We start from the raw sequence: 18,497 nt of genomic DNA, 5'->3' as shown, positions 1-18,497 counted from the left end.
TGCTCAGCTGTGCATTCACAGCACACACTTTTCGTAAGTGTGGGCGCATGAAGCTCTTCATGCTCACAGATTACTAGATATAACCATTTGCAATGACAGTAAGTCGCAGAGTGCAATAAATAAGTTCCACCGTTTGATGCAAGTGCAAAAAACACCACCACACACTAACTCTGCCGGTATGAAACCAACGAAGTAACATGACACTCACGGCGCGAGGTTTAAGGTACATTGCTACGACGTGTTTACTGCTAGGAACAATGTTTGAAAAAAAAAAGAAAACGGAGAAAAAGAAGAAAAATGGCAGCATATCTACAGACTGAATGATGGAATGTGGAGCGAAGCATCCGTCCGTCAATTTGTTCTTGCTTTCGTTGGTCCATGTCTACGTCTGTGTGACCGTCCGTGCGCCCATCCGCCCGTACGTGCGTGCGTCTGTTTGTGCGTCCGCACGTCCATCTGTGCGTCCGTCCCTGCGTTCGTCCATGCATCCTCCCCTGCATCCTTCCATGCGTCCATCCGTCCGTGCAGCCATCCGTGCGTCTGTCCATGCATCTGTCTGTTTGTCCGTTCGTCCATCTATTCGACACTTCAAATACCATCATCTCGCATCTTTTCATCATATATTTCCCATATAGAAGCACCGCCATCTAGCGGACATTCCAAGGATTAAACGAGAGGTGGCACACGCACACTTTCTTACGGCTTGCGCTTCGTGTCTACTTCCCACCTTCAACCACCTCGAGTTCATGGTATATGCTAGTTCACTGTATTCATGGCACTGCGGCCCAACGCTCGCTAAACCTTTCTAAAACCAAGGAGGTTACGCCCAGTAAGTATAACGTAGTAACCCTTTCTTGTCAGATGGTGCTCAATGCACATGGCAATGGTTGCTAATGAGGAATGAGAGACAGAAAAAAACTCCCAAGCATTTCCCCGAGGGTGAACATGGTTAAGTGCGAATACACGGGGTGATGCTATGAGGGGTATTTATTAATTCACACTATTATAGTTATTAATCACACTATGGTGCCTTTATGGTGTAATGGTTCCTGGGAATCGCAATTTGATCACACGGGGGAGTTTACGTTAACTCACTGGCGAATGCCAACGGATTTTAACTTTACTCCCCCTCACGACCCGCTCTCGACGGGAGATTGAGAGAGAAGGCGGGCGCGCGAGAGAAAGGGGTGCGCGCGCAGCTGCATCGAGCGAGGAGAGCGGAGGAGCGAGCGAAGGGGGAGGGGGTATAAGGCGCGTTACTGACACCGATATCAGCGTCGCGTCCGTGGCTTATTCGGTAGAGCGTCGCGCTGCGGCCCGCCAAGTCCTGTTTCTTTTAAAGATAGAGAGAAGACTGCGGACGCCGCCGACGGCGGTGGATGGTTTGGGGTCGCTTATAAAGTGTATTCACACTTAAAATTCGGCTTTTACTTTCTTACGGCTTGCGCTTCGTATCTACTTCCCACCTTTAACCACCTCGAGTTCATGGTATATACTAGTTCACTGTATTCATGGCACTGCGGCTCAACGCTTGCTGAACCTTTCTAAAACCGAGGAGGTTACGCCCAGCGAGCATAACGTAGCAACCCCTTCTTGTCAGATAGTGCTCAATGTACATGCCAATGGCTACTAATGGGGATTGAGAGACAGGAGAATTCGGCTTTTAGTAAACGCACACGCTGCGATTTTTTTTTTATTGTTCAACAACGCACAGGAGAAATCTCCCACCGGCACCACCTTACAGGTCGAAACGTAAGACTGGTTACACACTACGACTACGACTACTACGAGGGACGAACGGGTGCCGCTTTAAGGAGCTTCGCCCCTAAAGGGAGGGGGTGGGGGTCCGACATGTTCACACACAGCCATGCTTGCATGACTTGGAGCACTAAACTGATGGGGCTCCTTTTTCGGTTATTTCCTCAAATTATTCACACATAACTTTCACACGACTGAGCGTTCTTAACCTCGATAAGAACTGCGTGACAATTATAGCAGAGTCACTGGGGCTTGCGTGCTAGCGTCCTTCTGAAAATGTTCTGGAATGCCTCGGCGATAAGAGTGGCTGGCTGTGGAAACTCATGACAGCGTGTGAGCATAGAAAGCAGACACCTATTAAAGAAAAGTTGCTGTCTGTGTCGATGTCATCTGCTACCGGCTTCCGGATGTTTTGACGGTGCCTCTTCGTGTTCCTTCCCCGATGTGCGACCTCTTGGGTGCCCTGCGGCGTTTCGTCGTAATTTTCTGGCGCTGCGTTGAGGGCACCCCGCGTCAGCCTTGTGCGAAACCGGGCCAAAGAGCTTGGGCGACTTCGAGAGCGTTCCACCGTGGTCGGCGTAAGAGCTGCGGCTCCGGCTGTACCACCCTCGACCGCTTTCTGCCGGCATCGCGAACGTTTGCTGCTGAGTGTGTTCTGGAAAGTCTCGTGATGTCGATGCACACTCGTCAATAACAAGCTCGCAGGGCTCATGCTCGTTTGACGACGGTGTTGTTGATTTCTGGGTTTCCACAGCAGCTGTCGCCATCTTGTCGTTCCGGCTCGGCCTTCCTCCCGTTTCGGCATGTTGGTCACTATGTTGAGCTCCTTCCCAGGCGCGCTGCAGTGCGAGACACTGCCATGATGCTGCGCCGGCTCAGGCAGCGATTGCTGTCGGCTGGAAGTGAACGGTTTGGGGTGTTTCAGTGCGTCTTGTTCTAGCGCCTCCACTGACTTTTCTTGCTTGGCTGAGCTGCTGAGGTGCTTGCCGTACGCGGTCTGTGGGATGTCGTGGCCGTGCGGCTCGTCGTCTCCTTTCTTGTCCCACCACGTTCCTCGCACTGCGGTGCTAGTTCCCGGCGTGGACTTGCCCTTGAGGCTGGGCTTGCGCTCTGCTTGCAACCCTTTGCACGCTGCGGGGCGGTCATCCTTCCCGTCGCCTGACACCTCCTCGGTGCCGCTCTCCGCAGCGACCGTGTCTTCCAAGGTCGCCCAACTCACTGCGCTAGCCGCGTCGTCCTCCGCTTCGTCATCACCGCTCGCGCTTCGTGCGCCGTTTTCACCGTGCTTCCCTCCCTCCCCGCTGTCTGCAGCCCTCTCTAACTCGGCGGTGGTGGCTTGGCTACGTTCAGCATGGCTGCCTTCCTCCTCCGTCCTCTCGTTGCAGCGCATGCTCACTGGCGTCTCTACGTCTGCTTGGCTGCCTGCTTGCTGCGCCTGTGGTGCCGTAATGACATGCGCCGGCGTTTTCTCCGGGGTAACGGGCGGTTCCGGCCGTTCTTCGGCGTCGCTCGGCTTCAGTCGCTTCGCCGGACGCAGGGTCGTCATTCGCCTCGCGTCTTCCCTGCAGTGGGTACCGTGCAAAGTATCGGGAACCCGTCGATGCCTATCGCTGGTGTCATACGACTTCCTCGTGGTGCAGTCGACGCTGGCGTGAGCTCCGCCACAGCTTCGGCACGGTTCGGTGCAGGCGTCTGTGCAGTGACCGAAGACTCTGCACCTGGTGCAATGCGGAGTGTCGCAATGGACACTGAAGTGGCCTTCTTGGTTGCAACGGCAGCAGAGACGGTTCACGCCGCCGTAATGAAAGGTCGCTTTATGGCATCCCACTCGCGCAAAGTTTGGGAGCGAGTTCTCCAGCCACATGTCCATCTTGATATACCTGGTTCTCATGAGGATACTTGGGTGCTCTTTATACCGCACCCCTTCAATTCTTAACATGGTTCCGTGGGGCTTCAGGCCGATTACGACCTCGTTGTCGGGCACATAACAAGGCAGGTAGAGGCACGAGACGCTGGCTACCTGTCGTGCCACCAGGACAAGGGGGACTGTTCCGGTTCCATGGCGGAGACCGCCAGTTTCTAAAAGGACTTCACCTGCTCGCGTCGAGTTGACGCCTACCTGGAAGTCGAATCCTCCGTGGTGCTTAACACTGTAGATTTCTTGGATGCCGACCAGCGCTTCCATTGCATCGATTACCTCGTCGACCGAAGTCTCCAGCGGAGTGCAAACATTAACATGTTCCTTGGATGGCAGCAAGTTGATTACCCAAGTGCCCACGTGTCGTCCTCGCGCGGGCACTTGCTTGAGGGACCTGAGGTTCTAGCGGTGCAGAAACCCGCGACGAACAGTAATTCGGACCTCTCAATCGACTATTTAGAAAAAGTTTATTCTTTCATGGGACGCAACAAAGCTAAGGGACAAGCGTCTGTATAACAGGCGCAATAACAAACGAAAGACAAAGCACAACATACATTACACATTTAAACAAAAGTGTCCCAAGTCCGTAGGATGTCCATAGTCCATAGTACTAATAACTCTACATACACTACATTAATGCACTAATCACAATATGGACAATGTACATGATGATATATGTGCAGAATTTACAAGACTTGGTGAAGATGTTAGAAAATATGTACAACAGGTATCAATATTCATAAAAGTTATATGACTTACAGCGTTAGAATGAAGTGCATATATCGAAGAGCTCACACCAATATGGGACATACACAAAAACATAAAAATAGTAAACACATACTGATTACATGCACCAATCAGACATTGACAGGTGACCTGGCTATAGGAACCAGGCCAGGTGGAAGACTAATCGAACGCGTCTGTAAACAACGGAAAGAAAGCGGCACGACCACTGTCGCAGAAATTCTTCCTCCCCAAGGAAGAACAATTCTTCCGACAGAAACGATAAGAGTTCAGAGTAGAGGCGTTCCAGAATCGGAAAAAGAGCACGACGACGATGACCTGCCGCAACAGCTTCGCACCTATTACGCCATAAACAAAAAGCTCCCGCAGCTATTAGAAAGCGTGCAAAGTGACCACGCGATCAGCGACCAGATGTTACAAAGCGATTAACACCTAGGCCACGAAAACTAGTGTTAACTGACTTCCAAAACACCATTGCAATGACACATTGCTGCAGCATATGGTGGTTAGACTCCTGTAACGGGCAGTTAGGACAAATGGAAGATGGGACCATGCCCCACCTCTCCAGTCTGTCCTGTGTTGGGAGTACTGTCCATCCAAGACGCCACGTAAAGTCACGGAGGGGACCAGGCAAAAACGATGCCGTTATCGCGCTCCACCAGACATGTCTCGATCGTGCTAGACGGGCTGGAGGGACCAGAGGAAGCAGAATCGGAAGCAGAGAAGAGAATCGACTGGACTGCTGGTACGCCTATAATGGTACCTCACATGACACAAAGCTATGCCCCAAACGGCGGACCCCATCCGCAGCGCCCACCAATATTGCTCAAGTTTTAGCGTTCATTCTTGTGCAATATTCAATTAAAAAACGACTATTGCGCATATTTGAGACACCATAACATCACATCAAAATTTTGTGTGTGTGCCTTTATACTAGAAAAGGCATACATAAGTAATTATAAGTACGGTAGCGTCTATCACGCTGCGCTGAAATGCAACGCTTCTACGAAAAGGCACGTGTTTTCAATGCTTTGCTTTCCAACATGGTGGTGGCCCCTACCCGTCGTCTTGCGTTCTACACCTTATCGCCTCGAAGACGGGCGCACACGCCACGCTCTTCGTTTTCCAAGATAACTGTCAGATAGCTCTCATGTCTCAAGTGTGACATGACTCGATGCGCTCGTTCGCCTCCGATGCACGCTGGAAGCACTCTGACGCAGCGCCTCCAGAATACCAATCACCGATTTACTTGCGCAGAACATGCCCCGCCGCGGTGGTCTAGTGGCTAAGGTACTCGGCTGCTGACCCGCAGGTCGCGGGTTCGAATCCCGGCTGCGGCGGCTGCATTTCCGATGGAGGCGGAATTGTTGTAGGCCCGTGTACTCAGATTTGGGTGCACGTTAAAGAACCCCAGGTGGTCGAAATTTCCGGAGCTCTCCACTACGGGATGCCGCCCGGGTCCAAGGACTCGAGGCCGTCACCTAGGCCGGGGTGCTTGTAGCCCCACTCCGCTCAATGACGCCGGACATGTTCAATAAAGCTTTTACTCACTCACTCCACTACGGCGTCTCTCATAATCATCAGTGGTTTTGGGACGTTAAACCCCACATATAAATCAATCAATCAAACTTGCGCAGAACATGAAATAAACGTTTTGTTCACTCTCTCCAGACGCAAGACTATCGTCTTTCGACGACATTTGCAGGGTAACATCTACATACGGGGCCAATTTTTTGCCTCCTCTCAGCGCACGCTGCCTGCTAATTCAGTACTGGGCCTTTTATTTCTTAATTACTTGATTCTGTGCTTGCTTATTATTCCGATATCTTACGCATCCCCAAGCCTTTCAGGTTTTTCTTTTTTCCCTCTCTAATGTCCCTTTTCTTTTTTTTTCAGTACCTTATGTAACAGTCACACTAGTTAATCTTTCATCTCGTTATTTTCTTCCCGTTTTGTTCTTCGGCACTCTAGCTTCACCTATACATTACTTTATCCAACAAATCCACTTCGTCAGTGCAACCCCATAGTCACTGGGCTACCGCAACGGGTGGATATCTATCGGCTCACGTCAATAAGGGAATGTTTTCGCAACTGTCACAGTTATTGCAGGCTACACTCTACACGTGAGACAGGTGGCCCAATTTTCGCGTCTGGCATGGCGCATGACTTGGACAGCCCAACAGCTACCCTTGACAAATGGCCAGCAGGCTCCATTGGACGTCGACCAAGGTGTAGCGATAATCGCATTCCCATATCACCCGCTTCATAGTGATGTAAAAGAGTTTACGCCTTTACTGGACATAGACGACTCAATTGATAGATAAGCGGGCAGCGGCCATCTTGAGTCTCATTTCAGTTCTCATGCCGCCGGCTAAATAAATAGCGTCGGGAAGACATCATGAGAAAATAATGCTATGTTGCCTACATTGCTGTCCAACCAAGATGGCGGCTGAGCGGAATGCTTGGAACTCGGTAGTGTGGTCACCTGCGCACAAGTGGACGCGTTGTCAGGCGCTTAATTTAAGCTACGCACAGTTTTTACAAAAAGTAGAACACCAAAGAAGTAAAATGAAAAGGATTATTTTTGTTTTTCTTAGATTTGTTTTGTCCACATGATGGGGCGTGCCGTCGTGCAGACCAGAGTTCTTTAATCATTGAATTACACCACGTATCAAAAGCCGCACACCCAATTGGCCGAAATGGTGGGACTCGGCTGATTATCGCGTTATCTTATCACCGAAACAAAAATAACAAAAGCTCGCTGCGACACCGGTGCTGCGTGCGTCGTATATCAACTTGGCAGATGCGCTCGCAGGGGGTGGCGCTGCGGTGCTTGAGTGCTTTTCATTGCTGCTCCCAGACAGCCCGATAATCTGCGGGCCCCTGCAGAATCAGTCATAGGTATATCCAGGTTTCCGAACGTGGTTTCGCAATTGGTATAATTGAAGGACTCTGCAGAGTACAGACAACGTCTAGACGCCTGTCATTACTCGGGCGACTCAGGCACGGCGCAGTCTTCTGAGCTGGCAGTGTGAGGTACCTACGATGCTGTCCAGATTTGTAAAACAGCCAAAGAAATAAAACAAATAGGCTGAGTCTGTAAGAAAAAAGAAAGAAGGCAGAAAATATAATGACGTTAGGTGACGTAGTACTAATGTTACGTGCTCGTTATGACATCACGATTTTTAACTGCCTCATCTTCGGCATAGCTTTACTGTTCATCGGCCGAAATAAATTAGAAGTATATTCCAAAAAGTGAACAATAAAAGTGAAGAAATTTATCAGACTTGTAAAAACATTTTTATAAAAGAACTCTCAGCTAGTGCTAGAACTTTGGTGCAGAAAAAAAATTGAAAAATCTCGGTCTTTATTTTTACTTTTATAATGAACACCGGATACGAAAGAATAAAAAAACTAAACTTTTGACGTTCCTTTTTCGATCACTACAGCGGCAAAAAAGTGTGTGAAAAGCGCCTGACATAAGACTTTCCACGAAGATAACAGCGCAAGTACCTGTTGGAACTTTCTTGAAACGGCAGTTCACCCAGTTATGATGGACTTTATGACGGTAGTGTGTCCGTCAGGCGATGCCAGGAGGTCATCTTATCCACTCCAGTTCTGAAAGCTTTGGAATATTTGCTTTTTACGTGACAAGTTGAACTCCGAAGTTGTTGCGTTGCTTGTTGTTTTTTTGCCACACATTACTTTCATGTTTGATTCACCAGACTAGACTGCTAAGCCTACTCTAGCGTATCCACTCGTGAGCCTTTACAGCTTTCTTTCATGGCCGGACCGCTATAGGCGGCCTTGTGTCCTTTCTTTGCATGAGCAGGAAATGTCGCCAGTCGTCGGGACATCAGTAAGCGTTTTACAGCGAAGTCCGTGAAGCTGTTGAATCAGTTTTATGGCAGTGCAGCTGCCTCGGTGGTGGTTCCCGTATGGAAGTGTAGCGGCGTCAGTTCGCACCTTAGCTTTAAAAAGACTTCCGAAAAAAAAAAGATGATGTCATGTCTTCTTGACAGCAGTCACTGCGATTCTGGATCCGCGCTCACAAAAAGAAGTTAATCTTTGTAAGTTAGATATTAACAAATCAGGCGTATAATTAGCTAAGCCAGCCAGATGAGAACTGATGAGAACAAAATTCTTTGTGAATTTGCTCCAGGGGCCAAGAATAAAAGTTGGTTAGAAGTGGGCGCTACTTCTCTGATTTTCCTTTCTCTCGCTCTCGCGGCTTTATTGTAAAAAGAAATTCGAAACCAACCGTGACTGCTCGTTTGGGAAAGCCGATTTACCATTTTCTGGTAACCATCGGTAAAAATATGTCCACAATTAAGGCTGGCTGAAACGTCCTTTCAAAAATGGTATGCTGTTATGGCATGGGATATGATCTGTTTCAAGAATGAGGGTTCCCCATTTTCGAGGGAGCGGTATGTAAGCAGCTGAACTGTTACGTCATTCAATATCGTGTTCCACAACACAAAACCTTGTCGACGAAATAAAGTTTGATTCGATTTGATATCAAGTTCACAGGGATCAATCTGCTATCATTCGTTTAGCTCCCACTCAAGGCAGGTTCTTCCTTTCTTCAACTGGCTGCTTCTTTTGCCTTCAACTAATGTTATGTGTAGACATTTAAACACGCTCATCTAGGTAGGGTCCGTAGTGCAGCATACGGGGTAATCCATACATACATGGCCAGCAACAGCAGTTCTTCCTGGGTATCTAATGCAGTGGTCCTCAACCATGGATATTTCGGGCACTCTATGTGAACTGGTGGAAGTGGCGACGGGTCCCTCAAAGGGAGAGAAAAGAAGAAGGGTTAAAGGAGAGCGTTGTAAACTTACACAACATGCAGCGTCAATTAGGTGGCCTTTGTTTTTTCCTGGCAAAAAAAAAGTCGTACCCAAGTGCCGCGCCTATTCGATTTCTACAGCTTGTCAGCAAAATCTCCTGTCAGCAGCCACATTTGACGTGTTTCTGACTACGCTTTCTCTTCAAATATGCAAGCCTGGAAGAAGAGCACGTAGCAGAAAATTACAACAAAAGCTTCACAACCATCTCGTAAAAAAGAGAAAACACAAGTCGGTCGGTCGGTCGCTCGGTTGCGGTTGGTTGGCTCTTGCAGTCACCTCTTTAACTTGGCGTGAACCAAAATTGGCGTGGGAGGGTAAGCTGGTTTGACGAATATGACGCGCTGGTAAAACAATGAATAAAGTCACAATCCCGTCGCGTACGTCGTCAAACACTTACCGCCAGACCATGACCCATACCCACTGGCGGGTATGTGCCGCTGGTATGCGGGTATGTGCCACAGGTAATTGAGACTTAGTACCTACCCAGGAACGACGGGAGCACACATGGGCAATTTTAACGCGTGAGCGTTAAGCAATACCCGACATCAGTAGCGTCGAGCCAACGAAGGCATAGTAATAATGTCAGTGTGAAGAAAAACCTGAAATAGGCAGCGTTGACCGCCCGACGAGTGCAAATAATAAATATAAGGGTCCCAGCAGGAATCGAATCCAAGCATTCTGCGTGGCAGTCAAGCATTCTACCACAGAGCTACGCCAGGTCTCGGAACTACTTTTCAAATAGACGCTAATCTTCGTGAAACGTCAATAGTGATTGCAGTGCTGCCTACCCAATTTTATAAACACTACATATGTACTCCTTTGATACAGCCATCACGTCTGGTTAACGTCAATTGTGGTCATGTGCCATGCGCTGAAGTTGACTTATGTAGCAGTGTCCAAAGCCAGCATCCTCGCGAGCATCTGCGCTTCATATAAGCTTCTGGTGTTGCTAATACGCATGTTCGAATTGGCACCGTTGTGCAAGTGCAAACAGCTCGTTATATCAACATTTGCTACTATTTAACGTATGTCTGTGCGTGCAACATTTGTACTTATATTTAGCGTCATTTCATGACGTGTTGCTCAATAAAAAAGTGTGTCCCTCGTTTCTCACGCACACAGGGCGCACAAAACGTACTCACAGGTACAGATTAACGCGAATAAGCGTTGGAGTTGTTACTTTTGTTACTTCGCTGTGTATGAAAAGCGCGCCCTTTTCGCAAACTGAGCTTGTGCAACGATTGCAGTGACCTTTGTGTGCCTGGTAACTACAACAGAATCGTTCCGACGAAACTCAAGGGCTAGCCAAGTCGTACGATCCTCCCCACTGCAAGATGTAGGCGCGCGATCGAGCGTACACCCCGTTATTCTCTACGCAGGCAAACTACGCGTGAGAGATGAGAGCCGCCGCACGCTCACTGCGCCATCTTGTTGATAATGCTGAAAACACGATAGTTCCCCCCGAGATGCCCGCCAACAGCGGCAAGTGGTAGATATGAGTAGTTGGCTGTTTGAACGTTGAAGGAGGTACCTCTCGGTTGCTCATTGGTTAACGCCTCTCAGTGACGACGTGGAGGACCCACGTTCGATTCTGCGTGCCAGAGTCATTTTTCCGGAATTTTTTTCCCTTTCTTGTTTTCATATATATAGATACGTATACATATACGGTGTCTAACATCGAGGCCGACACCAGCGGGGAAATCCAGCCGAGAGTTTCGATATAATTGCTTTCGCAATAAAAATGCAACACGGTCACCTTCCCTTCACACGCTTCGCATAACGTCGATTCCCAGGTACGTCGCATCTGCCGAGTGTTTTGTCTTTTCAAATGCTGGGTCGCATCAGCATTGGGAGCAGTGAACGGCAAGAAAGCCTTCCGTCCCTTTTTACACTTTTCGATGGCGTTCGTCCAAACGCACATTCATGCATCTGCCCGCCTGCCTGATATCGTACTGTACGCATGGCATGGGCACGCTATACATAAGAGCACTGAACGAACTCAACAAACTTCTTTCTCTAGTTCTCAATTCTCCTTCAAAAGTCTATTTCACCTCTGAGCATCTGTGCTGTTCTCCCTTCCGGTTAGGGTATCCTTAATTAGCCCCAAAAAACTCTCGCTGCCAGCCTTGCCGGAAAGTGACATCATCTTCCATGCACGCCAGCAAACGCGGATGTACCCTACTTTGAAAATGTTACACATCATGTACCCTGACCTATACCCAAGTAATCTTTGTCCACATTGTGGGGAAATCGCTTCATTAGAACACATGCTCTGGCAGTGCACCAAATTCGCTCATTTATCGCACACCACCTCTGCCAGATGGGAGGCGGCAATCCGCAGCTCGTCCTTGGCAGATCAGCTCTGGGCTGTCCACCAAGCCCGCGAGGCGGCTGAGGAGCTTGGCATCTCAGTCCCCACGTGGGAGCTGCCCGCAACACAGTGATCTGTGTTTTGGAGGACCAAATAAAAGTTTATCCAATCCAATCCAATTCCATGCACGCCAAGGGCCATTTAAGACCCGCCGAGTCGTCTCACAAAACCGAGCTTTTTCCAGAACACATATGTCCCCTAACGTACTCGGCAGAACTCGGCAGAACCAGAGCCTTCTATTTCCCTCGAATATATCTGCGTCATACCGAAGCTACCCACGCACACACTTACGTCAACAGATCTGGCATCGCGGGATGGACGGCCCGTTGACAGTTACGAAACCACTAATTTGTATGTCGCTCGGGGATACCAGAAATAGTCTAGACCAGCTTTAAGGGAGAAAACCGAGTGAAGTTCGGCGTCACCATCCATTAAGTATATATATGATAGCTGGCAGTGAAGCTCTGTCTGCTCCCGGAATTAAATAAACCACTACAAAGAAAAAACGCAAGGTCAATCTTTTCTTCCTTTTTTCTTTCCTTTCCGAGTAGACAACACTGGGCATTCGCGACCTTCTGACGTGTCAGTGAAACTCGGCCGGACAGTGTTATTGCATGAATAAGGATCATGTCGCCTTTTCTCTTAGCGAAAGATCACTTTCCCCACTTTTCACAACGCGGCTCTGTCTTTACGTGCAGATATCTGCTCCTGGCAGGCTGGCGTCGGAGCATTTAATGTCTGTTTCGATTTTGCTTGGGGACTGAATACGAGTCTATGTTTATCGTTTTTGTACTATTCCGTTTGGGCCATGAAGTATAAATTCAACGGGAAAGAAGGTTGATCGCTGACATAAACGAAAGTTTGTGTACACTTCAAGGGAACAAAAAAAGTTCTTTGACTCTTTTCTGGTTCCTGAATTGTCACATAACAACTCTCCTTAAAGGCACTCGTGAACTCTCTTCAGAGGTTATTACAATCTTTTCTAGAGAGTAGCAGGACCCAAACGAAAGCTAATGTGTCTGTTTAAAAAATAATATACGTCTATACGTAACAAGTAGAGCACTCACTAAACAGTAATATATATATATATATATATATATATATATATATATATATATATATATATATATATATATATATATATATATATATATATATATATATATATATATATATATATATATATATATATATATATATATATATATATATATATATATATATATTTATTTATTAATTTATTAACGTTTGTCTGTATCTGCGTGTGTTATAGTGTACATGAGGCTGTGAGTTTCATATGGCATGTATAACGCACGCTTCGAGGTAGTACGCCACAAAACCTAACAAATGTAACCGTACCAATAATAAAATTTTGCTGAACACTGTGGCCATCAGGAATACTTGTCTTTACGTATACGTAAAAGTTGTTTAGTAGGGCTGTGTCACTGAAAATGAAATGTCGGCGTCTGCGGCATCTTCTGTGTGCGAAAGATTACACTGGATACAAGTAGTACTAAAATTGATGGTTAAGGCTCGAATCGAACGGAGATTCTTTCTTGATAGTCAGGTATTCTACCCCAGAGCAACGCAGGTTCTTTAAACTGCATTGAAAAGCATTTTATACAGGCGTGTTGAAGTATTTGCGCTGGAACACGGGGTCATAGCCTGAGAAACGGGTTGCCTTGCGTAAGAAGGAAATTTAGCTCTTGTTTTCTGTTCATTGAGCTCGTGATCACAAGTTGTGTCATGTGCGCTGTTTTAATGTTCTCTAGACCAGACAGCGCAGATCTGACGGTTTTTGAGAGAAAATTTTCAAAAAAATTAACGAATTGTTAGACTGCGCCGATTTGTGTGTCTCATCTTTGTTCCCTTGTGCTGGCGCAAATTTTTGAATATGTTCCAATCAGTTCAAGTCGCAGTTTTCCTATACAGGCATGCAGTCACGTTTACAGACTTTAAATCGCGTGGTAAAAGCGCAGAATCTCACCACGTGACAAACTCATTAGTTGCACTGCGACTGGTTAGTTCAAAGCTGCTCGCTCATTACAAAACGCACCGCCATAATAAACTATGATCATCAGTCATGCCGTAAACTGAGTGCGCAGCTAACTTGGTATGCGCACTGCCATAGAGACGCGCGTTGGGCCCTGATTAACTTACTGTGTTGTTTTGTTGTTCTTGTTGTAGTAGTTCTCACAAACTACACATTGACTTGAAAACTCACCATCATCAAACCCATCAATAACTCGTGTTCATCTTTTTCCAAAGGAAACATAATCGCACCATGTCTCCTAAATTTCTGGAGCGCACCAAGTCATGGGGGACTTGAGCGTCCAGGTGCAAACCGTGGCGTGAAAAGAGCACTATGATTCACAACGTTTGTATGAGTGTGACGACTGAGCTTCCTTTCGCGCGGTTTATCCGAGTGCACATTCCATAGGGGAGTGTGGGGAGACAAAAAAAAAAAACATGGTACCATTAGCCTACGAGACGATCTTCGTCTTCTGTGCTTTTGTCGCGCGGACATTTCAAATATAAGGCCGCTTATTTTAATCAGCGTGCATTTTCAGTTACCTCCAGCATAATGGCTAGAAGATGTGCTCTTACTGTTCGAATCTCTCTCGCGAAAAAAAAATATATGTATAAAGTGTAAGTGGTGAGCTTATTCAAGAGACGAAACTGCATTTATATTCGGGAGACGAAAATGCTTTTGCTGACCTCTCTCCTCACATTGACTACTTGTATGGCAAAGGCCTCAATGTTTAGCCTTTGTCATACAAGTCCTCAATGTTTCGCATTTCTGGGGCTAGGCGTGTCACAATTGTGAAAAACAAAGGCATGTTATCAAGTTTCTACAGATTCAACGATATATCGTATTATCATTAACACGGCAGCATTCACAGTCAAGTGTTATAGGCCCTTCAATCGCTTCAGTGGTCGTGTCCGATGTTCCCCAGTTTGGTAAAATAGTTCTGGGTATAATCTTCATTATATATATATATATATATATATATATATATATATATATAGATATATATATATATATATATATATATATATATATATATATATATATATATATATATATATATATATCTTATGCCTACGAATATTTCAGATTTAGCGGCACTGCGAAAATCGCACTTTTCGTTACAGATCTCGCCGTTTATATCAAACTCCCATATTGAGCAAAAGACGATACCTGCATCTAGGTATATAAAATGAAGGAAGTGCGCTGTTATACTGCCTTTCTACGAATACCCGTTTTCGACGTAACTCTGCTCCACCGTGCTAAGTGAACGCCAGGCACATTTTTGGTCGCGCTCTACCATCGTCCTTGACAAAAATCTCCTCTCGAAAGTCTATTTCAGCACGGAATCAGCTTAATTCATGTGCCTGGCATCGCGCACCTAAATTACTACATTTCGAACGCGTGGAAGTGCGCTGCTGAGTCAGTGGCCGAAGAAGAGAGACACTTCGTTGTAAGTCTGCGGTTCGTGTGTCTAATCGTGTCTCTTCGTGTGTCTCTATGCCTCAGTCGCGCAACTTTATGCACTTTAATGTTAAGCCAACAGGGCCAAATTGCAACCTTACAGCGACACTCTATACCACACGAATGTGCGAGTACAATGAACAAAAGTTGAGCGTGTTTCAGCTTTAGACTTCTTTGCGGGAGAAAGAGAAAAGTGGAGCAAGTGTTGCTCTGACACGACACAGAATCTGAGGCGCCGCAGTTGGTTTAGATATATCGTCCCGAGCTTTTTATTTGCGCCTTTACCATTTTTTTTAAACCGTGTCGCTCGTCTACCGAGCTCAGTGAGAAATGCGGTTGCCGTCAGAGAGATAAGAGATTGTTCGCCGGCGCTGACAGTTGCTGCCTTCACCCTATCAAGTGGGCGCGGCGCGTATTTATATAGAAGACGATGAAGAAGAATGGCCGTCTGCCGAGATTCCTTCGTATACCCGAGAAGATTATATTGCTTTGTCCTCCTGTCTCGGCGAATGAGACGTCTCGGGGGGCATGGCTGGCACGCGTATACAAATACGGCCCACTAGGCCTTCCCTGCATTGCCCGCCTTCTCTCGTTTCCGTGGTCAGGACGACGAAAGAGTCTCGAGTGGCGTTTCACCTTCGACATTTACAGTTAGAGACTTACAGCCACAGTCTTTGAGCACGCTCTCTTGCCCGTCACTCTTTATTACTACCTGAAGAATAATATCTAAGAAAATGATCGCAGGAAGCCTATCCTAAACCTTAATGACGTCATTATAGGATGAAGTGCGACGACAGTGTTCTCTGAAAATGCCGTTAATAAGATAAGGCTGCTGATTCCGCAGCCTTACCTTATTGATGGTATTTTTCCAGAGTACACTCTATAACTATAGGGAAGTAGGTGGACAGTGCGACACACACACACACACTATATATATATATATATATATATATATATATATATATATATATATATATATATATATATATATATATATATATATATAGTGTGTGTGTGTTTGTAACACTCGCCACCTACTTCTTTTATAGTTATAGAGTGTTCTCTGGAAATACTATTATTAAAGTAAGGGTGCTGATTCAGCCTGGTGTTTTCTTTCACCGGTAGAGTTTCATGACTTAAAGCTTGCTCCACTGGCCTCGATATGCCCTTCTTGGTTATTTATTGTTCGCTCTTTCCAGCTTCGGGCGAACGTCGACGACATCCTGCGGCCTAGTCACGACGACTATTTTCTGCTGCGGTGGCTAAGAGGTGAGTGCCATCCACACATCGCAGTAATAATATTAGGTGGGTTTAACGTCCCAAAACCACTTTATGATTATGAGAGATGCCGTAGTGGAGGTCTTCGGACATTTCGATCACCTGGTGTTCTTGAACGTGCGTCCATCTGAGCACACGAGCGTAGCTACAGCATTTTCGCCTCCACCAAAAATGCAGCCGGCTCAGGCGGCGTGACCTGCGGGTAAGCAGCCGAATGCCTTAGCCACTAGAACACCGCGGCAGGGTCACACTATGCAATAAAACCCGATAGTTAACAGCGAAGAAAAAAACATGATAACGAGAGGCTTTTTGCGACCGCCTGACACCCTCAATGAGCTTGACGAACTAACCTATCGTGTGTCGAAGGATGAGTCACTCGTGAGACCAGTACGCTCACGATTGCATTTAGAACAACACAGGCTCTGATATATATTGGAATCGCTGCCAATGCCTCTTCCGAAAAAGTGAGAAAGGAACAAATTGATTAATGACTTCGAAAGGTATCACAGTGTATCTTCGAAAAGGAAAGTCAGTGTCGTAACTTGAACGTCACCACCGATAGTGAGCGATCATGTTCCATGCAGCAACTTACCAATAAACGTCCCCGGGTCGTCGTCGTTTGCACGAGCAGACAAGATTTTCAATAGGCCTGACCCTAACCAACGATTACGTTCCTTGTATAAGCCAGGGGATCGGTATGGGGTGGGGGGACTTTTAAAATTGGGTAATTCGTCATCTGTACGTGTACACGTACACGCACAAATGCACGCATGAACACGCATAAAGTAAGGTTTAACATCCCCCCCCCCCCCCACCTTTCAAAGATGTGTCTGTCTACGCCTCTGACTTAAGTGCAACGTCTCCGAGAAACTGCTTAGTAGGGGCAATCGCACCTCGCCATTTGTACGTCATGGCACAGTTCTCTGTTTATATTTGTGTTTCTTCACACTACCGAAGAGGATCTTGGAGGCCACATGAAAAGATCTACGTCATTAGGATTTGCACCGTCAATTGCCGCAATCATTCTTGCAGCTCGCTTTGAAACCAGCGGCTTTTAAAGGGGATAGTCTTTTTTGGGGACCTTCGACGCAAAAGTTTTGGTCTGTCTGTCTGTCCGCCTGCACATTTGTCTGTTTGTACACTCTTAACGGCATCGGGTACTTGAAACGGTGGACCCTATCTGCAGCGCCTACCAATGTTACTCAAAATTCAGCGTTCATACTTGTGCAATTGCCAATTAAAAAGCAATTATTGCGCATGTCGGGGGCACCATAACAACAGGTATATATTCTGCATGTGCGTCTTTTACTAGTAAAGGCATACAAAAGTATTTTTAAGGACCGTAGCGCTTATCACGCTACACTGACCGTGCAACGCTTGCACAAAAAGGCGAGTGTTTCCAAAGCTTTGCCAAGACGAGACAGTGGTGGCACCTACCCATCGCCTTGCGTTCTACACCTTATCACCCCTGAGACCGGCGCGCACACCCGTCTCAGAGCCACGCGCTTCGTTTAAAAAAAATGGCAGCATATCCACGGAGTGAATGATGGATAGTGGGGTGAGCATCCGTCCGTCCAGTTGTTCTTGCTTCCGTCCATCCATGCGTGTTTCTGTGTGGCCGCCCGTGCGTCCATCCACCCGTTCGTGCGTGCGTCTGTTCGTGCGTCCGCACGTTCATCTGTGCGTCCGTCACTGCTTTCCTCCATGCATCCGCTCCTGCGTGCGTCCATGCGTCCATCCGTCTGTGCAGCCATCCGTGCGTCCGTCCATGCATCCGTCTGTGTGTCCGTTTGTCCACCAATTCAACGCTCCAAGTACCACCATCTCGCATCTTCTCATCATATATTCATCATATAGAAGCACCGCCATCCAGCGGACATTCCAAGGACTGAACGAGTTGAGGCACACGCACACTTTTTTTACGGCTTGCGCTTCGTGTCTACTTCCCACCTTTAACCTAGGCACTGCGCCGTGCTCCCGACCAGGTTGCAGAAATTAGGTGCCTTTTCTCATCTTCTAACCACTACCACCACCACCACCTTTAACCACCTCGAGTTTATGGTATATACTAGTTCACTGTAT

The 18,497-nt window shown here is 47.0% G+C and overlaps 1 protein-coding gene across 1 annotated transcript in view; it reads left to right on the top strand.

Moving 5' to 3' along the window:
- Window positions 1–18,497, top strand: part of LOC119172831 (SEC14-like protein 2) — a 151,730-nt gene that overhangs the window by 62,422 nt on the left and 70,811 nt on the right. The window contains exon 2 of the mRNA XM_037423981.2: window positions 16,337–16,406. Within this exon, the coding sequence (XP_037279878.2) occupies window positions 16,337–16,406 (70 nt within the window). The remainder of the gene's footprint in view (window positions 1–16,336; window positions 16,407–18,497) is intronic.

Source organism: Rhipicephalus microplus, chromosome 3, assembly GCF_043290135.1.
Source record: "Rhipicephalus microplus isolate Deutch F79 chromosome 3, USDA_Rmic, whole genome shotgun sequence".
Classification (NCBI taxonomy): domain Eukaryota; kingdom Metazoa; phylum Arthropoda; class Arachnida; order Ixodida; family Ixodidae; genus Rhipicephalus; species Rhipicephalus microplus.
This window is presented reverse-complemented; position numbering and strand designations above follow the sequence as displayed.